We start from the raw sequence: 16,181 nt of genomic DNA, 5'->3' as shown, positions 1-16,181 counted from the left end.
TGTGTGTGTGTGTGTGTGTGTGTGTGTGTGTGTGTGTGTGTGTGTGTGTGTGTGTGTGTGTGTGTGTGTGTGTCACACTAAAGCCTTAACCTTTGGTACTAGAATACTTACGGAAATAATAAAATGTATGATTCACCAACAGATTTAAAAAAAAATAATGGACAAAGTTGTATTCTGTTAAAACATTGCAATGATATTGTATTGCGGGACCTCTGGGGATTCCCACATCTACTTCAGAGGTTGTCGCAGTTGGAGCGTTTTTCACTCCAAAGGGAGAATTTTATCCTAACACATGAATGCAATGTCAGTTAAAAAGGTGCACATTTATTTCCCCGTCCAGGATGAACAGGCCATCTCTGACCTACGGAGAGGTGATGCAGTACGGGATGGAAAACGTGTCCTGGCTGAGGAGACACTCCCAGTGGGGAAAGTAAGACAAATGTTTCACCTACTGAGTTAAGAGATTACTGTTGGAAATGGATTCGTTTTATTATGTCACTAGCATACAGTTGTATCACAGGGTCCCTTTGTGCTTTTTTGAAACAATGTTATGAAAATGTATTCAGTGATAACACATTTTAACAACTTATCTTATTTTGAAGGCCTAATGTATCCGTTCAGTGTAGAGCTTTGGTGTCTCATAAGGGTAAATGTAGTGTTTCAGATGCTCTCCTACTATAAAATATAATTATGTTGAAAACATTATACTCTCAATTGTATGAAGTAAAGTCGGTAATGTGCTCTTTTATAGGTCATTAAATATCTTATCTTGCTATAATTTGGTATTGTCAGTACAATTGAGAACGTGTTTAGTGCCAAAATGGCACAATGAGGGATATTGATGTAAAGACAAAGCATTTCCTGTCTATTGTATGAGTACATAGTTATTCAGGCTCAATATTTACTCTGAAAGCATACTTACCTTTTGTCTAACCTCCTCTCTCTCTCTCTCTCTCTCCCTCCCTGTGTCTGTCTCACTCAGACAGATCGTGAACGTGTTTCTAATTATCACCCAGCTGGGCTTCTGCTGCGTCTACTTTGTCTTCCTTAGTGACAATATCAAGCAGGTCCTGAACACACACACACACACACTATCACACACACTATCACACACAGTTATTGTCACTTTTAAGGCATTAACTGACATGGTTTTCCTAAAATTTAAATGAAACCTTCATTTAAAAACTAAAATACGATGATTTCTCTGGTTTATGTGTGACTAATGGTAGGGATGCTCCCAGGGTACAGAATTACTGCAGCACTATCCACCAACCACATGCTGGTAACATATGCAAGTGGCTCGAATGTTTGCTTCACTCACCAGCCAACGTTCACTGCGTATTTGGCTGGTGGACAAAAAAGTGAATTTTGCACCCTGCACCGAACATGGCCCAATTAATGAGCACAAATCTAAAGTTGTGAAGCCGTTTACTCTTATTTTGGATTTATGGAATTGCCTCAGTGTGGATGGCCACATGAATGTATGTTCATGTACTCACAGAGAGAGTAAGAAGGTTTCAGTGTTTACACATACCAATAAATAGGTCACTAGCAGTACAGCAGGGAGAGAGAATTAACATGCACCACAGTTTGTAGAATACATTGAAATAACCCCAAAAACTAATCTCAAATCAATTGTTAAACATGTAACAGCAAGTTACTGGTAATGCTACACATACATTTGTACTGCATGGGTGGAATATGGTACCCTGGAAATCCAGAGTTCTTGTGAGAGCACATTTGCTCAGCGAGTTACTCTATCAAGTAATGCTGCTCATTAACTATGCCCTTGTAGCCGAGCTGCACCAATCACATCGGTGTATCGGATATAGGCGGGCTGCTCCAATCACGTCAGTGTATCTGATATAGGCGGGCCAGAGGCAAGCTGCACCAATCACGTCAGTGTATCTAATATGGGCGGGCCAGAGACGAGCTAAACAGATGACAACAGTTTAATTTAGCTCCGCTGGTAGCTAAACGAATGGGCCTCTGGATACGTTTCTGCTTCTTCTACCCAAGTATTTCTCTTTATAGCTGTTGTATAGTCTGATTGTCGTGAAGTTTAACCGCTGACCTCATTGCCTCCAGTTGAGTCCATGTTGTGGTTGGAGGGAGATCTGGGAACTTTACTGTTTACCTCACTGAAGGTCACGCTGACTAAATGCTTGAAACATCTGACCTGTGGTTGAAGACTAGTGTCTGCAAGTGTGGTCCTGGACACACTTTATTTGTATAATACACTTTATTACCACTAGATGGAGGTGTCTATCTACTATGGAGGTCTACTATTTTTCATTTATTTTTTTAAGTCAATTTACAAACATTTAGTCATTGCAGCCCATAACATAAGCATATAGAAAAATAAATGCAACTGATATAATATAAAACCAAGTAAAAAAGGTGATAAGTACAATATAAACAAACCCACGAAGAGAGAAAAATATAAATAAATAAATAAAATTGTGATAGACTTCCAAACTTGTTTATGACATTGACAAATTTTGATTTATCAATATGAAACTTACCTAATAAAATAAAATAAAATAAAAAGATTAACAATATTACTTACATTTCTGTCTTTACGTTCAAAATATGTGTGATTACATGTGTTCTTTTAGATAACATCTAAATTTCAAAACTTTTCCAGAATGTAATACAAAACGAACAACCACTAAAAAAAGATTATTTAACAATTCTGGTTTTGTCTTGCAAAAAATACAATAATTGTCAACTGGCATGACTTTTGAGTTAAACTTGTTTGTCGGATATGTAGTATGCAATATTTTCGTCACTTTGTTCGCGATACAATATCTAAAGGGAACAAACATATGCCAGTTAATATTAAAATAACAATTCCAGAAAAATATCCCATTTTCTTTAAATCTAGAAAGCATTTTCTAATGTGCTTATTAGTACAGTTGCTGCTCATAATACCAATACCGTTTATTTAAAGAGTAAAATTAATCCCAGGAACTTCATAGGATAGATAGGAAATATTAGAGATTAGTCATGTGGAAAGCTCTGAACACGAGCACCTCGACTAACTTAATTTTTGGAGTTAACACGTTGCCCTTTTAAGTGTGTGTGTGTGTGTGTGTGTGTGTGTGTGTATATATATGTATATATATATATATATACTTACTTACTTACTTACTATCTGACTATGTGTTACTTGGTATTATCTTGAAACTTTTTAATTATTTTGTAATTGCTTAAAGCGTTTAAACAAAGTTCTGTGTTGCTGTGTGTAACGTTCCAAAATCTAAATTTTGACCTAAAGATTTTAATTTTAACTATAATATTACTAATGTGTTTTATTGACTACTAATAATTGGTATTGGCCCCGAGAAACCAGCATCGGTCGATCCTCGAAACGTACTTATTTCTCTGTGCTCCCCTCCACCTGTGCCTTCACTAGGTGGTCGAAGCAGCCAACGCCACCACCTTCAACTGCCAAATGAACCACACCAACCAGACCCAGATCCTGGTGCCGAGCTTCGACTCCCGCCTCTACATGCTCTGCTTCCTGCCTTTCCTCATCCTGCTGGTGTTCACCCCCAACCTCCGGTACCTGGCTCCCCTCTCTCTGGTGGCAAACCTGGTCATGAGTGCCAGCTTGATCCTCATCTACTTCTACTCGCTCACGGTAAAACACCAGCGTCATCTTATCTCTCCTTCTGAGCGATTTAAGAGAAGTTTTTCTGACTTCATTAAAGAAAACACTTGCAGAGGTTTCTCTACGATTATAACACTTAGGTGCACCTCCTAAGCCGAATGAATGTAAAATCAATGTGAGCATCAACATTAATTGAATGGCTTTTCTCAGATCTAATGATTGTACTTGGTCCCCAGTGGATTTATTTAGCAATTTTTGTCTCTAAACTTTTTTAATGTAATTTATTTATTTATTTATTTATTTATTTATTTATTTATTCATTATCTGCTCTAGATTTTATTCTAGCATTTTAGACACATACTGTATTTGGTCATAATAATGGCCCAAAACCATGTGAAATTGCCTATTTTGGTATTGAAAAGACATAAGGGAGGACGCCTAACCCTCCCACCAAATACGTGCACCTAAGTCTTCTACAAACTTAGGGAAAACACTGTACAGATCTGTAACTTTGAACATAGAGGAAACCAAGACTGGCCTCCCAACGGACTGATCAAAGTGCAGAACATTTGTCCAGGTCTGTTTCTACAAACAATAAGTGTACTTTGGGTTTGACACCCAAGTAATCACTACATACTGTACAACACAGTTTAGTAAATTCTGTGGTATATTAGGTAGATATAATTGTCTTATAGGACTTAAATCTGGTAATAGCATAAGTGTTTTATTTACAGCATATTAAGCAATAATCTAATGTAATATTTTCTTCATCTAGGTTTGCAACCATCCCCCCACTTTGTGTCTTATAGTCTGTCTGTCTGTCTGTTTCTACTTGATTGGCTTCGGAGGTTGTTATGAACAACTCACCACTGTCCTCAAAAAACAGGACAACTCGAAGCATACCTGCCTTTAAAAAAACAGAACAATTTCTTGCATCAGAAATCTCACAAAGATTCAGCACAAAGAGATATATCTGGGCCGTGAGGTGTTAATGTGGCAGATGAATCACCAGAGCAAGAAATTTGGGGAAATCTAGAGCATAAAGGCTACAAGCAGCACAAAAATACTGTCTGGAAACTCTTTTTGTTGCTCAGTTTAATTTGGTGACTTAAGCTCGGCCTTTGAACCACAGAATGTACTGTGTACAAATCTTAATGGGGTTCCTAAAGCCTTGCTCCAATTTAATTTGGAACGACCCCACATTGTGGTTTTAAGGTTCATCCTGGTAGCCTTCATTTTTTGAGTAAAATATTATAGCAAAGCCAGTGTCAGCAGCTGCAGTTTGCAAAACGTTACATTACGTTTCCTCTTAATTTCCCACCTGGATGTATTTTGAAGTAGGACAGTTCCCTTTATGATATCCTTATGTCACAGCTACTTATCACATACATATTCATGCATATACTTATTTTTCTTCTTTCTCTTTTTGTCCTGCAGAACATCAGAAACCCTATCGACCTGCCAAAAGTGGGCAGGGCTAAAGACTACCCACTCTTCTTTGGTACGGCCATCTTTGCCTTCGAAGGGATCGGAGTGGTACGTGACAGACTGATGATTACTAAAGATAAAGCAAGGGACAAACACATTAACATCTGAACAGTTAAAGCCTATTTAAATCCGTAATTAAAGGGTTGCTATGCAGTTTTTGCCATTTCTTTGCTGTTTTCTTTTCTTGATAAAACTGCACAGTTAACATGAAATGTGTCTCTGGAAACATTATCTGAATAATGGCATCTTTTTTTTTTTTTTACATTCACACCTGATATTATACAATTTCGTTATCTCCATGCTATTTATGCAGACGAGGTGTGCAGAGTTGGCGTATTTGTTGTAAGGATGGGGTCATCTTGCTGTGTAGCTTAAGCAGGATTTAACATGATGCCTCACGGTTTCTTTAAGCTGAAGCGGAACATCTAATGCTTAATGAACATCCGCAGCAGCCTTGTCATCTGTCATACTGTTTAGGTATTATTAAGCTGTGTTGACATTTTGTTGCATGAAAGATTTTTGCATGACCCCTGACAGTTGGATACAAATAAACACATTTAGCATAATCATATGCGGCCCAAAGCCATTAGCATGCACCACCATACTCAAGCATCACACAAATTACATTTTGAAGCATACGTGTTGCTTTTTCTGGGAGGAGGCCTCAGGCAAGACCCAGGACTAGGTGGAGTGATTATATCTCCACCCTGCCCTGGAAATGCCTCAAGATTTCCAAGTCAGAGGTGGCTATTGTGGCCTCGTAAAGGGAAGTTTAGAGTCCTGTGTTGGAGCTGCTGCCCCCTGTGACCCGACCACGGATAAGCAGATGACGTTGGATGGGTGGACGCATGGCATTGCTTCTGTTTCAATTGGCAGCGAGCTGGTTTATAGCCAGCAGTTGTTTGACATTTATCAGCTTGTTTTGTCCAGGTATTTGGGAAATGGAAAAGAAGCTTATGTTAACCTATGTGTGTCTGAACTGCTGAGTAATACTGTTGAACAATAATGAGAGTACTGTATCAACAGAACTGATATATTTATTTATTTTTATCTTTTTTGTTTATTGCTTTGACGTGCACTGCTCAGATAGTTCGCAGAAGAGAATTCTTCATTGGTATTTAATTAACAGTATGCTGAGAGAACATAACTGTTTTCAATATATTGCGTGCCGGTTTGCCAAAATGTCAACTCAATTTTAGCTTTCATTATAACTTCCATAAACAAACAACAAGACATCACAGCATCAGAGAAAATGACATTTAATAATTTAAATGCTCCGTGTGATTGGACTGCTAACTCTAATGTTGTTTGAATGTTAAAGTAGAGGATGACCCATGAATCATACATTTATTTTGGTCTGTTGTCCTACTGAGGGTCTGGTTGTGTCTTGGGTCTGCAGGTTCTTCCCCTGGAGAACAAGATGCACAGGCCTCAGAGTTTCATCCCAGTTCTGTATTTGGGGATGGGCATCGTCACCTTCCTCTACATCAGCCTTGGTACCATAGGATATATGTGCTTTGGAGAGCACATAGGAGGGAGCATCACTCTCAACCTGCCAAACTGCTGGTAAGATAGCATCAACACTCCCTGGGTTACAGATAGAAGGCAATCTTACATCTAAAAAAGGTACAACAGACTTTATTCTTTCTCGTCACATGTACACAGAACAATGCAGTGGAATTCTATCCCTGCATTTTAACCCATGCTAAGAAATAGGTGCAGCGGACAGATAATAGCATCTTGGGGTTTATTGTCTTGCTCAGGGACACTTTGCATGTGGGCGGAGAAGCCTCAGGTTGAAGCGCCAACCTTGTGATTCTCAAGCCACTACGTTGGGGTCTGCATACACTTTAACATTTTTGGCTCTCCACACTCAGTGTATTTAATATGTTTTGATGTCATTTATAAAAGCATGTCTCCCTGGTTGTAGCCTGGTCCTACCAGACTCTCGTGCATTTCATATGTTCAGAGAATCTTGCTATTCTCCATTGACAAGTGTCAACTTCCTTGAAGGCGGGTAAAATGTTTAAGTTTACAACTATTGGATCTGCCAGAGCCACTCTGGATCTGCCATAACCCATGGCTAAGGTTTGGTCGTGACATGGGCTTAGCATCGTTAGCGTTCACCTTAGCCAACTCTTTCACCACTAGCTGGAAAATAAAACTTTTCCCGAACCTTGTGGGGTTGAGGGCCACAACATCATGGCCGCCAACAAAACTCAGCAAAGATTGTTCTTGCTCGGCCTTTAACTTGTTGATATTTTGGCAGCGTAGCAAAGTTTGTAATTTCACCCACAAAAGATTATAATCTTACCAGCTAGTTCAACGTGATTACAGACCGATAGTCCTCAGCTGTCGATGCAATATAATAATCCTGTCATATTCAGAACTCTTTATTGTTACAGTTCCAAACAAACTCTGTGCTATAGTTGCTGAATTAATCCAAAATGATAGATCTTTAGTAAATAAAAGATAAGAAATTATGGTAAATAGATTTAGTCTGCTGAATGTAGTTCAATCCTACAAAACTCATTTTTATCTCCAGCTGAATGACTGAAGTATTAATAACACAAGTTTTTTGATCTAATCAACATGGGCACTAATGTGTGGAAATACACTAAATGGGGTTTTATTTCTATAAAAACAAAACAATGGTTGGGGTGGTGGACAAGTAATGTAATTAGCGTATGCTCGACCAGTGTGTAAAACCAGAAACACCGACTGAAGTGCAGGGTCCTAATCTTGAATTTTGGCATAGAGACTCACAATTAAAATGTAGTTGCATCGTTCCCTATTAAGTTGTGTTTAATTGAATGATCGCTCAGCAAACGTGGGGTCAGGTATTTGAGTGCATAGAAAGAATATTTATTTTAGTCTTTTTTTGCTAAGCTTTAGAAAACAAAAAACACTTCAATTCATCAGACATTTCATGTAAGGTCGGTGTCCAATACGGAAGAAAATGTGATTAGTTCTCAACATCTCTTAGTTCGCACAACCTTTTACCTTCTTGGATGTTGCTTTTTATCTACCTACTTAAAGGGCAACGGAAAGGATTCCTGTTCTCAACTGAGCCACCAACAACCTCTGACTGATAGAAATACCAAACATATTGCACAAATGGAGAATTAACTAGGGCATTGCAGCTCGGTTTTGTCCATGAGCTCTTGTCCAGCTGGTTAATGGATGACATTTTTCTTTGTGTGTCTAACTAGGGTGGCTGTCACTACCCATGCAAACTCCTCAGTCCAGCATGTTGCCTTTGCTGCTTTCATAAATGTAAAAAAGAACCAACACTTTCAGGAAAGAGCTGCCCAGTCCCAGGTTTTCCAAACATTAAATATAATACATTCCATGAACTGAGACAAGGTGTTATCAAGTTTAACACTATATCATAGTATAATTGCTGTACAAACACAGAGATTATTATCCTCTGTCAGTTGGTAGCGTGCTCCCTGAAGATCTCCACACATCATTCTTTTCCAGACATTATAAATCAAATAGGTGAGAACAAGAATTGTTTACAGAGAAAACTAAGGTCTGTTTCAAAGAGGGCCTTTATCTGTACCATTCATCTTCCTCTCTCTGAGTTGAAAGCACTGAGGAATGATGTGTACTCTCTTTATTCCTTCTGTGAGCTCATTTTTTTGGGGATAACATTAGTAAAACCAAATACTTCAATTGGATTTGTTTTCTCATTAACTTGCTACTATCTCCATTGAAATTTGTGACAGACGTCTTTTGAAATGCCTCCTGTTATTGGATCGATGCTGCTAATTAGTGAAATTTGCTTTTCAATGAGGTTGAAATCTCCAAGGCTTTAATTACCAACATCTTTTTTTTTTTTTTTTTTAAGTGTGCAGAAGAAGATTGTTAGGCTGCTGTGTATTTTGCAAGAACTACTAATTAACTCCTCTTCATCTTGTAATATGTTTTGTTGATGTTTTCTTATTCATGAAATTTGAGGCCCTGTGTTAAGGCTTGTTTAGTTTTTTTCATGAAAGGTTTTTGATTAGCTGCACATTAGTGCACTACCAAAATGTGTTTTATGGCTGTACCTGTGCCACTCAACACTTTTCATTTAGTCTATTTAGATCACATTTCTGTGACTCTTTCTTTCTCTGTCAAATGACTCTTGTTCCCTGTTTCCAGGATGTACCAGGCGGTGAAGCTGCTGTACTCTTTTGGTATTTTCATCACCTTCGCCCTGCAGTTCTATGTGCCAGCAGAGATTCTCATACCACCAGTACTGACTCGCGTGTCAGAGAGGTGGGAGAAAACCGTCGACCTACTGCTCCGCACCGTCCTGGTCATCTTCACGTGTAAGTAACCGCTGGTCAATGAAATGATGCCGAGTTCCATCCACAGTAGAGTGAATCCCAGTTATTCACCCTACTGTGGATGGAAGGCTATAGTGTAAACTAGAGATGGTCCAATACCATTCCAATTCTGATACCTGCTCTTGCATATTGGCAGATACCGAGTACTGATCCAATACCAGTGTGTCATGTAATATGTTTTATAACAACTCTATACTACTATCCCTGTATGGATATATGATTTCTTTCTTTGTTGTCGGTCTGGCTCAGGTTTAACTCTTTGTGAGACACGAACAAACACAAACAATGAACGCAACAGAACATTATTTTATGATTCAGTCAGGTGGTTATAATGGTCAGATACAACCGAAAACAACATAAACTACTTTAACGTTGATTTTTGCATTGCATTGCATTAGTAGCACAAATCCAGAAGATATGTCTAAATTCCAACATGAAAGTGGTAAAGCTGTTGTAACTGCTAGACTAGTGGTGGCCAATCCCAATCTGCCAAGTGAAGTCTGTGAGACCAGTTTTGACCTTAACCGTGTGTCACCCAGAGGGAGGCATTATATATGGCCACAGGCAGGAACCATCTCCTGTGGCGCTCTGTGGTGCATCGTGGGTGTCTGAGTCTGTTGCTGAAGGCACTCCTCTGTCTAACCGGCACATTGTGGAGTGGGTGGGAGGAGTTGTCCAGGATGAATTCATTTTGGACAACATCATCCCAAAACAAACTGATAAACTATCCCACAATAAATTGATGTAACTTCCTACTTCACATTCCTCAAAGTGAAAGTTGCCCTCGGTTTAGGTACTGTTCATGAATGCAGGATGCGCCGCGATCAGCCTTGCGTGATAGGCAGCGTTGCCTGGTCCCCCGGGTCAACCAGCATACTGATTTCCATCTTTTTTACCCTTTTATATTCAGATACAGTCCCATACTGCCTTTATTCAGTCCTGAGCAGAAACAAGAGATTGTTGTCTGTTTTGTGCATCCTTCTTGGCTGCTGTAAAGCTTTTTAACTTACTTCTGCAGTGTGCCTAGTTTCTTTTATTGTATTTTTCATTGGGTTAATTATTAAATAAATTGAGCAGTAACAATCTGCATGCCAGCTGGCACTTTAAAACATGTCCCAGCCAACAAATGAATGTAGTAGTTTTCTTGAGTCACAAAATGATAAGCAGATGGAGAAGTCTGAGTAAATCCTTGACGAATTGAAGTAAATAGCGGCTGTGCTTAACATCACGAAAATTATATCAAAACATGTGTTTACAAACTCGCACACAACTCACACAGTATATTTTAGGTCTTCTTTATCCAGTCACATGCTTGGTACTTTCCAACATGTTTTTCTTGCTAAAATTGTACACTTTAGTTGCTCGCAACATACGTTCTTCGGTCACCATGGTGGCATGAGAGAAAAACAAAGTGTTCTTCAAAGATTGAGTTATTCTTATACATATAGTCATTTTAAAGGTGAAGTAGTCATTTAACAGTTGAGCCTGTGTAGCACGAGGAGCGTATTTGTGTACTAGGTCTCACGTGAATGGTAAGGAAACCCAGTGACTTAACAAACATGTGTCCTGTTAACACACAGGCACACTCACATTCCCCCATCCGTTCTCCTTCCTCCCCCAGTTTTAAGCAGAAAACAGTTCTATATCATAGCTCTGCCAGGTTCTTTTACAGCAACAATAGTACTCCAATTGCTATTGAGTCCCATTCAGCCATGACTGCCGTTCCTTTAACTCTGTTATCGTCTCCTGCCTCTCCGGTCAGATCGCTGTGATTCAGGGTGTAGGTACTGAGGGAAGTTGAGGTCATTAGGGGGAAGACTTTCACCCTTTTAGTAATCATTAGGCAGGGTTTTCCTGGCTCAGAATAGACCTTTTGGGGGTGACATATTAAGCAGTGGGTCTGGGGGTCATTCCCTGTTGGAACTTCTGCGAGTCAAATGCATAATTTCTTGCATTCTGATACATTTTTATACATTATACGTTTTGACATACTATATGTGAAGGAAAACACAAAATTCCATCTGTGAAGGAAAAGCACCAAAACATTGTTACTACTGATGCCATATCAGAGAGAGGGGAAGGGAGTTGACTGCTGGACGTTAAAGACATTTTAGTGCTTGGGATTTTCTTTTGTCGCTGGCTAAAACCTCTTTGGGGGTGCCAGAAATGCCTCTACGCAGGGAAAATCTCTGATCATGTTTACATAAAAACTGCATGGGTTGAGATTTCCAATCCATGTGAAATTCTGTGAGTAGACGACTGCATTGAACCGAGGCTTGATTCTGTGCACGGGCTCTTTTTTTCTTTTTTTTTAAATTCCAGAACTCACGAAGTCTCTGCAAAGTTTAACCAATCATACAACTGCGTAAACTGTTTGAAACTGGCTGAAACCCATTTTCTTATACTAGAAGTTACTCTTTAAACACCAGGTAACATCAGTTTTTTTCATAATGAAAAGGTGGGGATGTCTCCGTTTACCCTCCTTTAAACTCTAAAGTACCCACCTCTGGTTGCATCTTTTGTAAAGATAATTATTTAAAGACAGAAATGTATCTCAATTTCAAGCAGAAATTTCAAAGTTTCCAAATATACCAAATTTGTGAAACTCAAGTCAAGGTGGGGCTTGTGAGTGAGTGTAAGGGGGAACATTAGCCCTACAAAATGATTGATGCAGAGTACAATCTACAGCACTGCCATGATGAAAACAGCTCTGCCTAAATGAAAAGCTCTCAAATGGCAAGTTTATATTTTTTTGTTCCATCCCACACAAACCCTTGATAAGCTCAAAGGAGCGACTAAAAGAAAGAGATAATGGATATAAGAGGCAAAGGGGAGTTTTCCTGTTTCCTGGGCTCATCCTTAGTGAAATGGATAATAAACTCAGACATCTGCAAGAAGGAGAACTGCAGGTCCATCACACTGAAAAGGGGTCAATTAAGGTGGTTCACAAGCTTCTTTCTGATTGTATTTGGGACTTTACAAGATGTGGGGAATCCCAGGGTAGAAACAAAACCCACTAGGTGAGTAATCCATCCCACCTTGCCTTGGAAAACACATCAGGATCCCCCAGAAAGAGCTGGAGGATGAGAGTGAGGAAAAAGACATTTGGGCTACTTTTTACCCTGTCCTGGAAAAGTGGCCCAGAATAAATGAATGGATGCTTTTACAAATGGGCTTCTACTGAAAGCAGCTACTAAATGGTTTAATCCAGTCAGCATGCTCAACATGGTTTTCAAAACCAGTTAATTAATTCAATGGTGAGTTAGCCTCATGGGCATATTGCAGTATGTAACCATATATAATTGGTTTGACTTTCTGTGTAGGTGGTATGTGTCTGCATACTTGGCAAAGCCAAGTGCTTCACATACAAACCTCCATTAAATGATGTTAAGACCGCACATTTAAATCACGTCAGTCTGTAAGAAGAGAAAATATTTTATAATATATCGGATAAATGTGGTAATCTCAAGTGAAGTTTGATCCAGATGCTGTTTTTTTTCAGCACCATGGAGTGTTTAAGGTCTTTTTGTTGTGTATGTGTGTATACTATATAACAGGAAAGATGCAGTATGTTAGGGAAACCAATAATCTCGAGATATACAGTTTATCTTTTGCAGTTTATTTAAGTGAACTACAGAGACGTCAGTGATGCTACTTGTTGCTTTGTGGCTGTATAGTTGGTGTTATAAAGTACATATTTTATCCCTCTTCACTGCGCTTCACATGGAATAAAAAACCTCAAGTCACGTCAGACTTATTTCATTATGGAAATCAGGATTATTAGCCTTGGGATCTTCATTTCCTTGGTTAGCTGTGATTGGAGCCCGTAGAGAATTATGCAGTTTCCACGCCGTACAGGTTTCTGCACATGCATGTTGATAAGCCAATAATAAGGAAATGAGCCACTTCATGTCCGTGGGTCACTGAGCAGAGTGTGTGTTGTGAATGTTGAGTCGGTGTAGCAACCAGAAAAGACTTGGTTCCAACGGGATCCCACTGATGCACGCTTGAATGAAGGTGTCATGGAACAGGGTGCTGGTGTAGGGTTACTCCTACATGCACATCTGGGAGTGGGAGATTGCTGTTGGTTTTTATAATCGGAATACAAGATGAGAATAAAGCAGTGCATCGTCTTCTCCATATGTGTAGGGCAAATCATGGAAAAAATGCCTCTGAGATTCTAAGTCTTTGAATTGGGAGCAGCTATTAGTTCTTGGCTGCTCTGAGGGAGTAGATTTTGTCTTCATTCCATTCCTGCTGCCGTATTTGAGTGATGTGAGCCTGCTTATCGGAGTTTGCAGCAAAAGAGAGGCCAATTCCGCAGATAGCAATTCACGCCAATATTAAAACAAAAAACTAATGCCGTCAGGATAATTAAACCTCCACATAAAACCATCAATAATTGTAAATCTAACCCAATCCTAGACTATTCTTGCTTTCCATAATATCCCCTTTTAGTGGAGCCTTATGACAAATACAGTTGTGTTCCAAATAATAGCAGTCCAACATCACTAACCTCATAAATCATATTTTTTGGTAGAAGTGATATTTCTACATGGCAAATAATTTACTAGTAAGTGTTGTAGAGTCATAGAAAACCAACAGTCATGACCTGAATGCTGTTCATTCAGTGTAATTGAAGCTTTAATTGAACAAGGTATGTTCAAAATAATAGCAGTGTTGTGTTCAATTAATGAGGTGATTGATTCTGTGAACAAACAGGTTTTAGTTATGGGCCATATTTAAGGAAGGAAGGAAGCAAATGGTGTCTATGCTGGTGATAGTGCATTGCACGCTGAAATATTCAGCCAAATGGGTCCTTTCAGACATTGCTCTGAGGAACAGCGGACAAAAAAACCATGGGCTACTCAGCCCAAATGATTTCAAATGCCTTGAAATGGCATCCAAAGCCTGAACATGGGAAAAACGATCAACTACCATTCGAATGGATGGACGAATAGCCAAAATGGCAAAGGCCCAACCAAGGAAAATCAAAAAAGACTTGAAGTTACCTGTGAGTACTGTTACGATCAGAAGAAGGCTATATGAAGCAAATCTATCAGCTAGAAGCCCCCGCAAAGTCCCATTTCTGGAAGAAAAGGTTGTAATTTACCAAAGGGCACATTGTCTGGCCAAAGGAGAAATGGTGAAACATTCTGTGGACTGATGAGAGCAAAATTGTTCTTTTTGGGTCTAGGGGCCGCAGACATTTTGTCCGACGACCCTCATGTACTGAATTCAAGCCACGGTACACTGTGGAGACAGTAAAGCATGGTGGTGCAACACTCATGTCATTGGGATGTTTCTCAAACTGTGGTGTTGGGCACATTTAACGCATACCAGTGATCATGGATCAGTTTCAGTACATCCAAATATTTGAAGGGGGCATGTTGCCGTATGCTGAAGAGGAAAATGCCTTTTGAAATGGGTCTTTTAACAAGACAATGACCCAAAACACACCAGTAGGCAAGCAAAGTCTTGGTTCCAGATGAACAAGATTAACGTTAAGGAGCGGCCAACCCAATCCCCGGCACTCAATCCCATAGAACGCTCGTGGGGTGACATCAAAAATATTAAATAAAAATATTAGTGCAGTTATTCAAAGTAAAGCAAACCCATTTTTCAGTTAAAACAGTAAATATTTGAGTTTGTGAAGAAAAAATGCAAATACTGCAATTATTTAACTGACTAATATTCCTTGTTTCTTCACTTTCTGTGAAGGCAGAACACAAACATGTTTTGATTTGGAACTGCATGTGCAGCGTTCACAATGCATTGATATTATGGAAGAAAAAGTTCTAATGATTTTGAGCATTCACTTTTTTAAACACACTGCTATTATTATGAACACAACTCTATTATATACACATTCACCCGTACACCCACACTCGCTGAGAAGCAATCCATGAAACAAAACCTTTTTTCCCGCCTGTACCAGAGCTATAGCGGCTGCACTGGATATTTGGTGTTTGCTTTGAAAGTGCTTCCTTTGTCTGAGTCACTTTGCTACAGGCCTGGGCTGAACAGCTAGTGTGTGTAGAGTCGTTGATGGGAACAAGAGAGGACATAAGGATGTCGCGTGAGCCTCCTCTCCTTTTTCTTCTGCACATCATCCTGAAGCACTGTGGCACAAAGGACCAAAGGTACAAAGTGCCACTGGGAGTGCATGGTGCAGACAACATTTTTTTTTTTTAAGAAACATGACGTGTGCACACATCATTACTGTGCACGGAGTTTGAAAAAGACTGAATAAGTAACGGATACAAAAATAAGGAACCACACATTTTCACTGGCCCCCATTCTGCCTTCTCTGTGTGTTTCTGTCTGTCTGTCTGTTTGGGGAGTATGTGATGAAGCGAGTGGCGGTGAATACAGAGCAATCAGTCTTGAGTGGAGGACAGTTCAAGTTTATTTGCGGAGATATCAAGCAAATGTACTGCAGAGTTTACAGTCTTGTGCATTGTATTAGAAGGATGTAGCAGGACGTTAACAACTGTTTTCTGGCGTGTTTGTGACTTTGAACATGACACCAGAAGAGTAAGGAAAAAAAAAAGACAGACTTGAAATTAGCCTTTGCAGCACAATACTTATTAATTCAGACTGGTTTTTATGGAGTTAGATTCCTGCCAAAAGGTTGTACACAAAAAAAATGTGTTGCACAGAAATAAAAGTTGTTTGTACATAAAAAAATGTGTTGCACACAAATAAAAGTTGTTTTGCAAACTGTCTTCAAACGTTAC

The 16,181-nt window shown here is 39.3% G+C and overlaps 1 protein-coding gene across 2 annotated transcripts in view; it reads left to right on the top strand.

The window, feature by feature from the left end:
* The window catches only part of slc36a1 (solute carrier family 36 member 1), a 37,099-nt gene that overhangs the window by 9,918 nt on the left and 11,000 nt on the right, over nucleotides 1-16,181 (top strand). For both annotated transcript variants that reach the window (XM_034883950.1, XM_034883949.1), the window contains exons 6-11: nucleotides 341-430; nucleotides 983-1,067; nucleotides 3,419-3,646; nucleotides 5,054-5,152; nucleotides 6,504-6,670; nucleotides 9,254-9,423. In XM_034883950.1, the coding sequence (XP_034739841.1) occupies nucleotides 341-430; nucleotides 983-1,067; nucleotides 3,419-3,646; nucleotides 5,054-5,152; nucleotides 6,504-6,670; nucleotides 9,254-9,423 (839 nt within the window). The remainder of the gene's footprint in view (nucleotides 1-340; nucleotides 431-982; nucleotides 1,068-3,418; nucleotides 3,647-5,053; nucleotides 5,153-6,503; nucleotides 6,671-9,253; nucleotides 9,424-16,181) is intronic.

This window comes from Etheostoma cragini, chromosome 10 (assembly GCF_013103735.1).
Source record: "Etheostoma cragini isolate CJK2018 chromosome 10, CSU_Ecrag_1.0, whole genome shotgun sequence".
In the NCBI taxonomy this organism is placed as follows: Eukaryota; Metazoa; Chordata; class Actinopteri; order Perciformes; family Percidae; genus Etheostoma; species Etheostoma cragini.
This window is presented reverse-complemented; position numbering and strand designations above follow the sequence as displayed.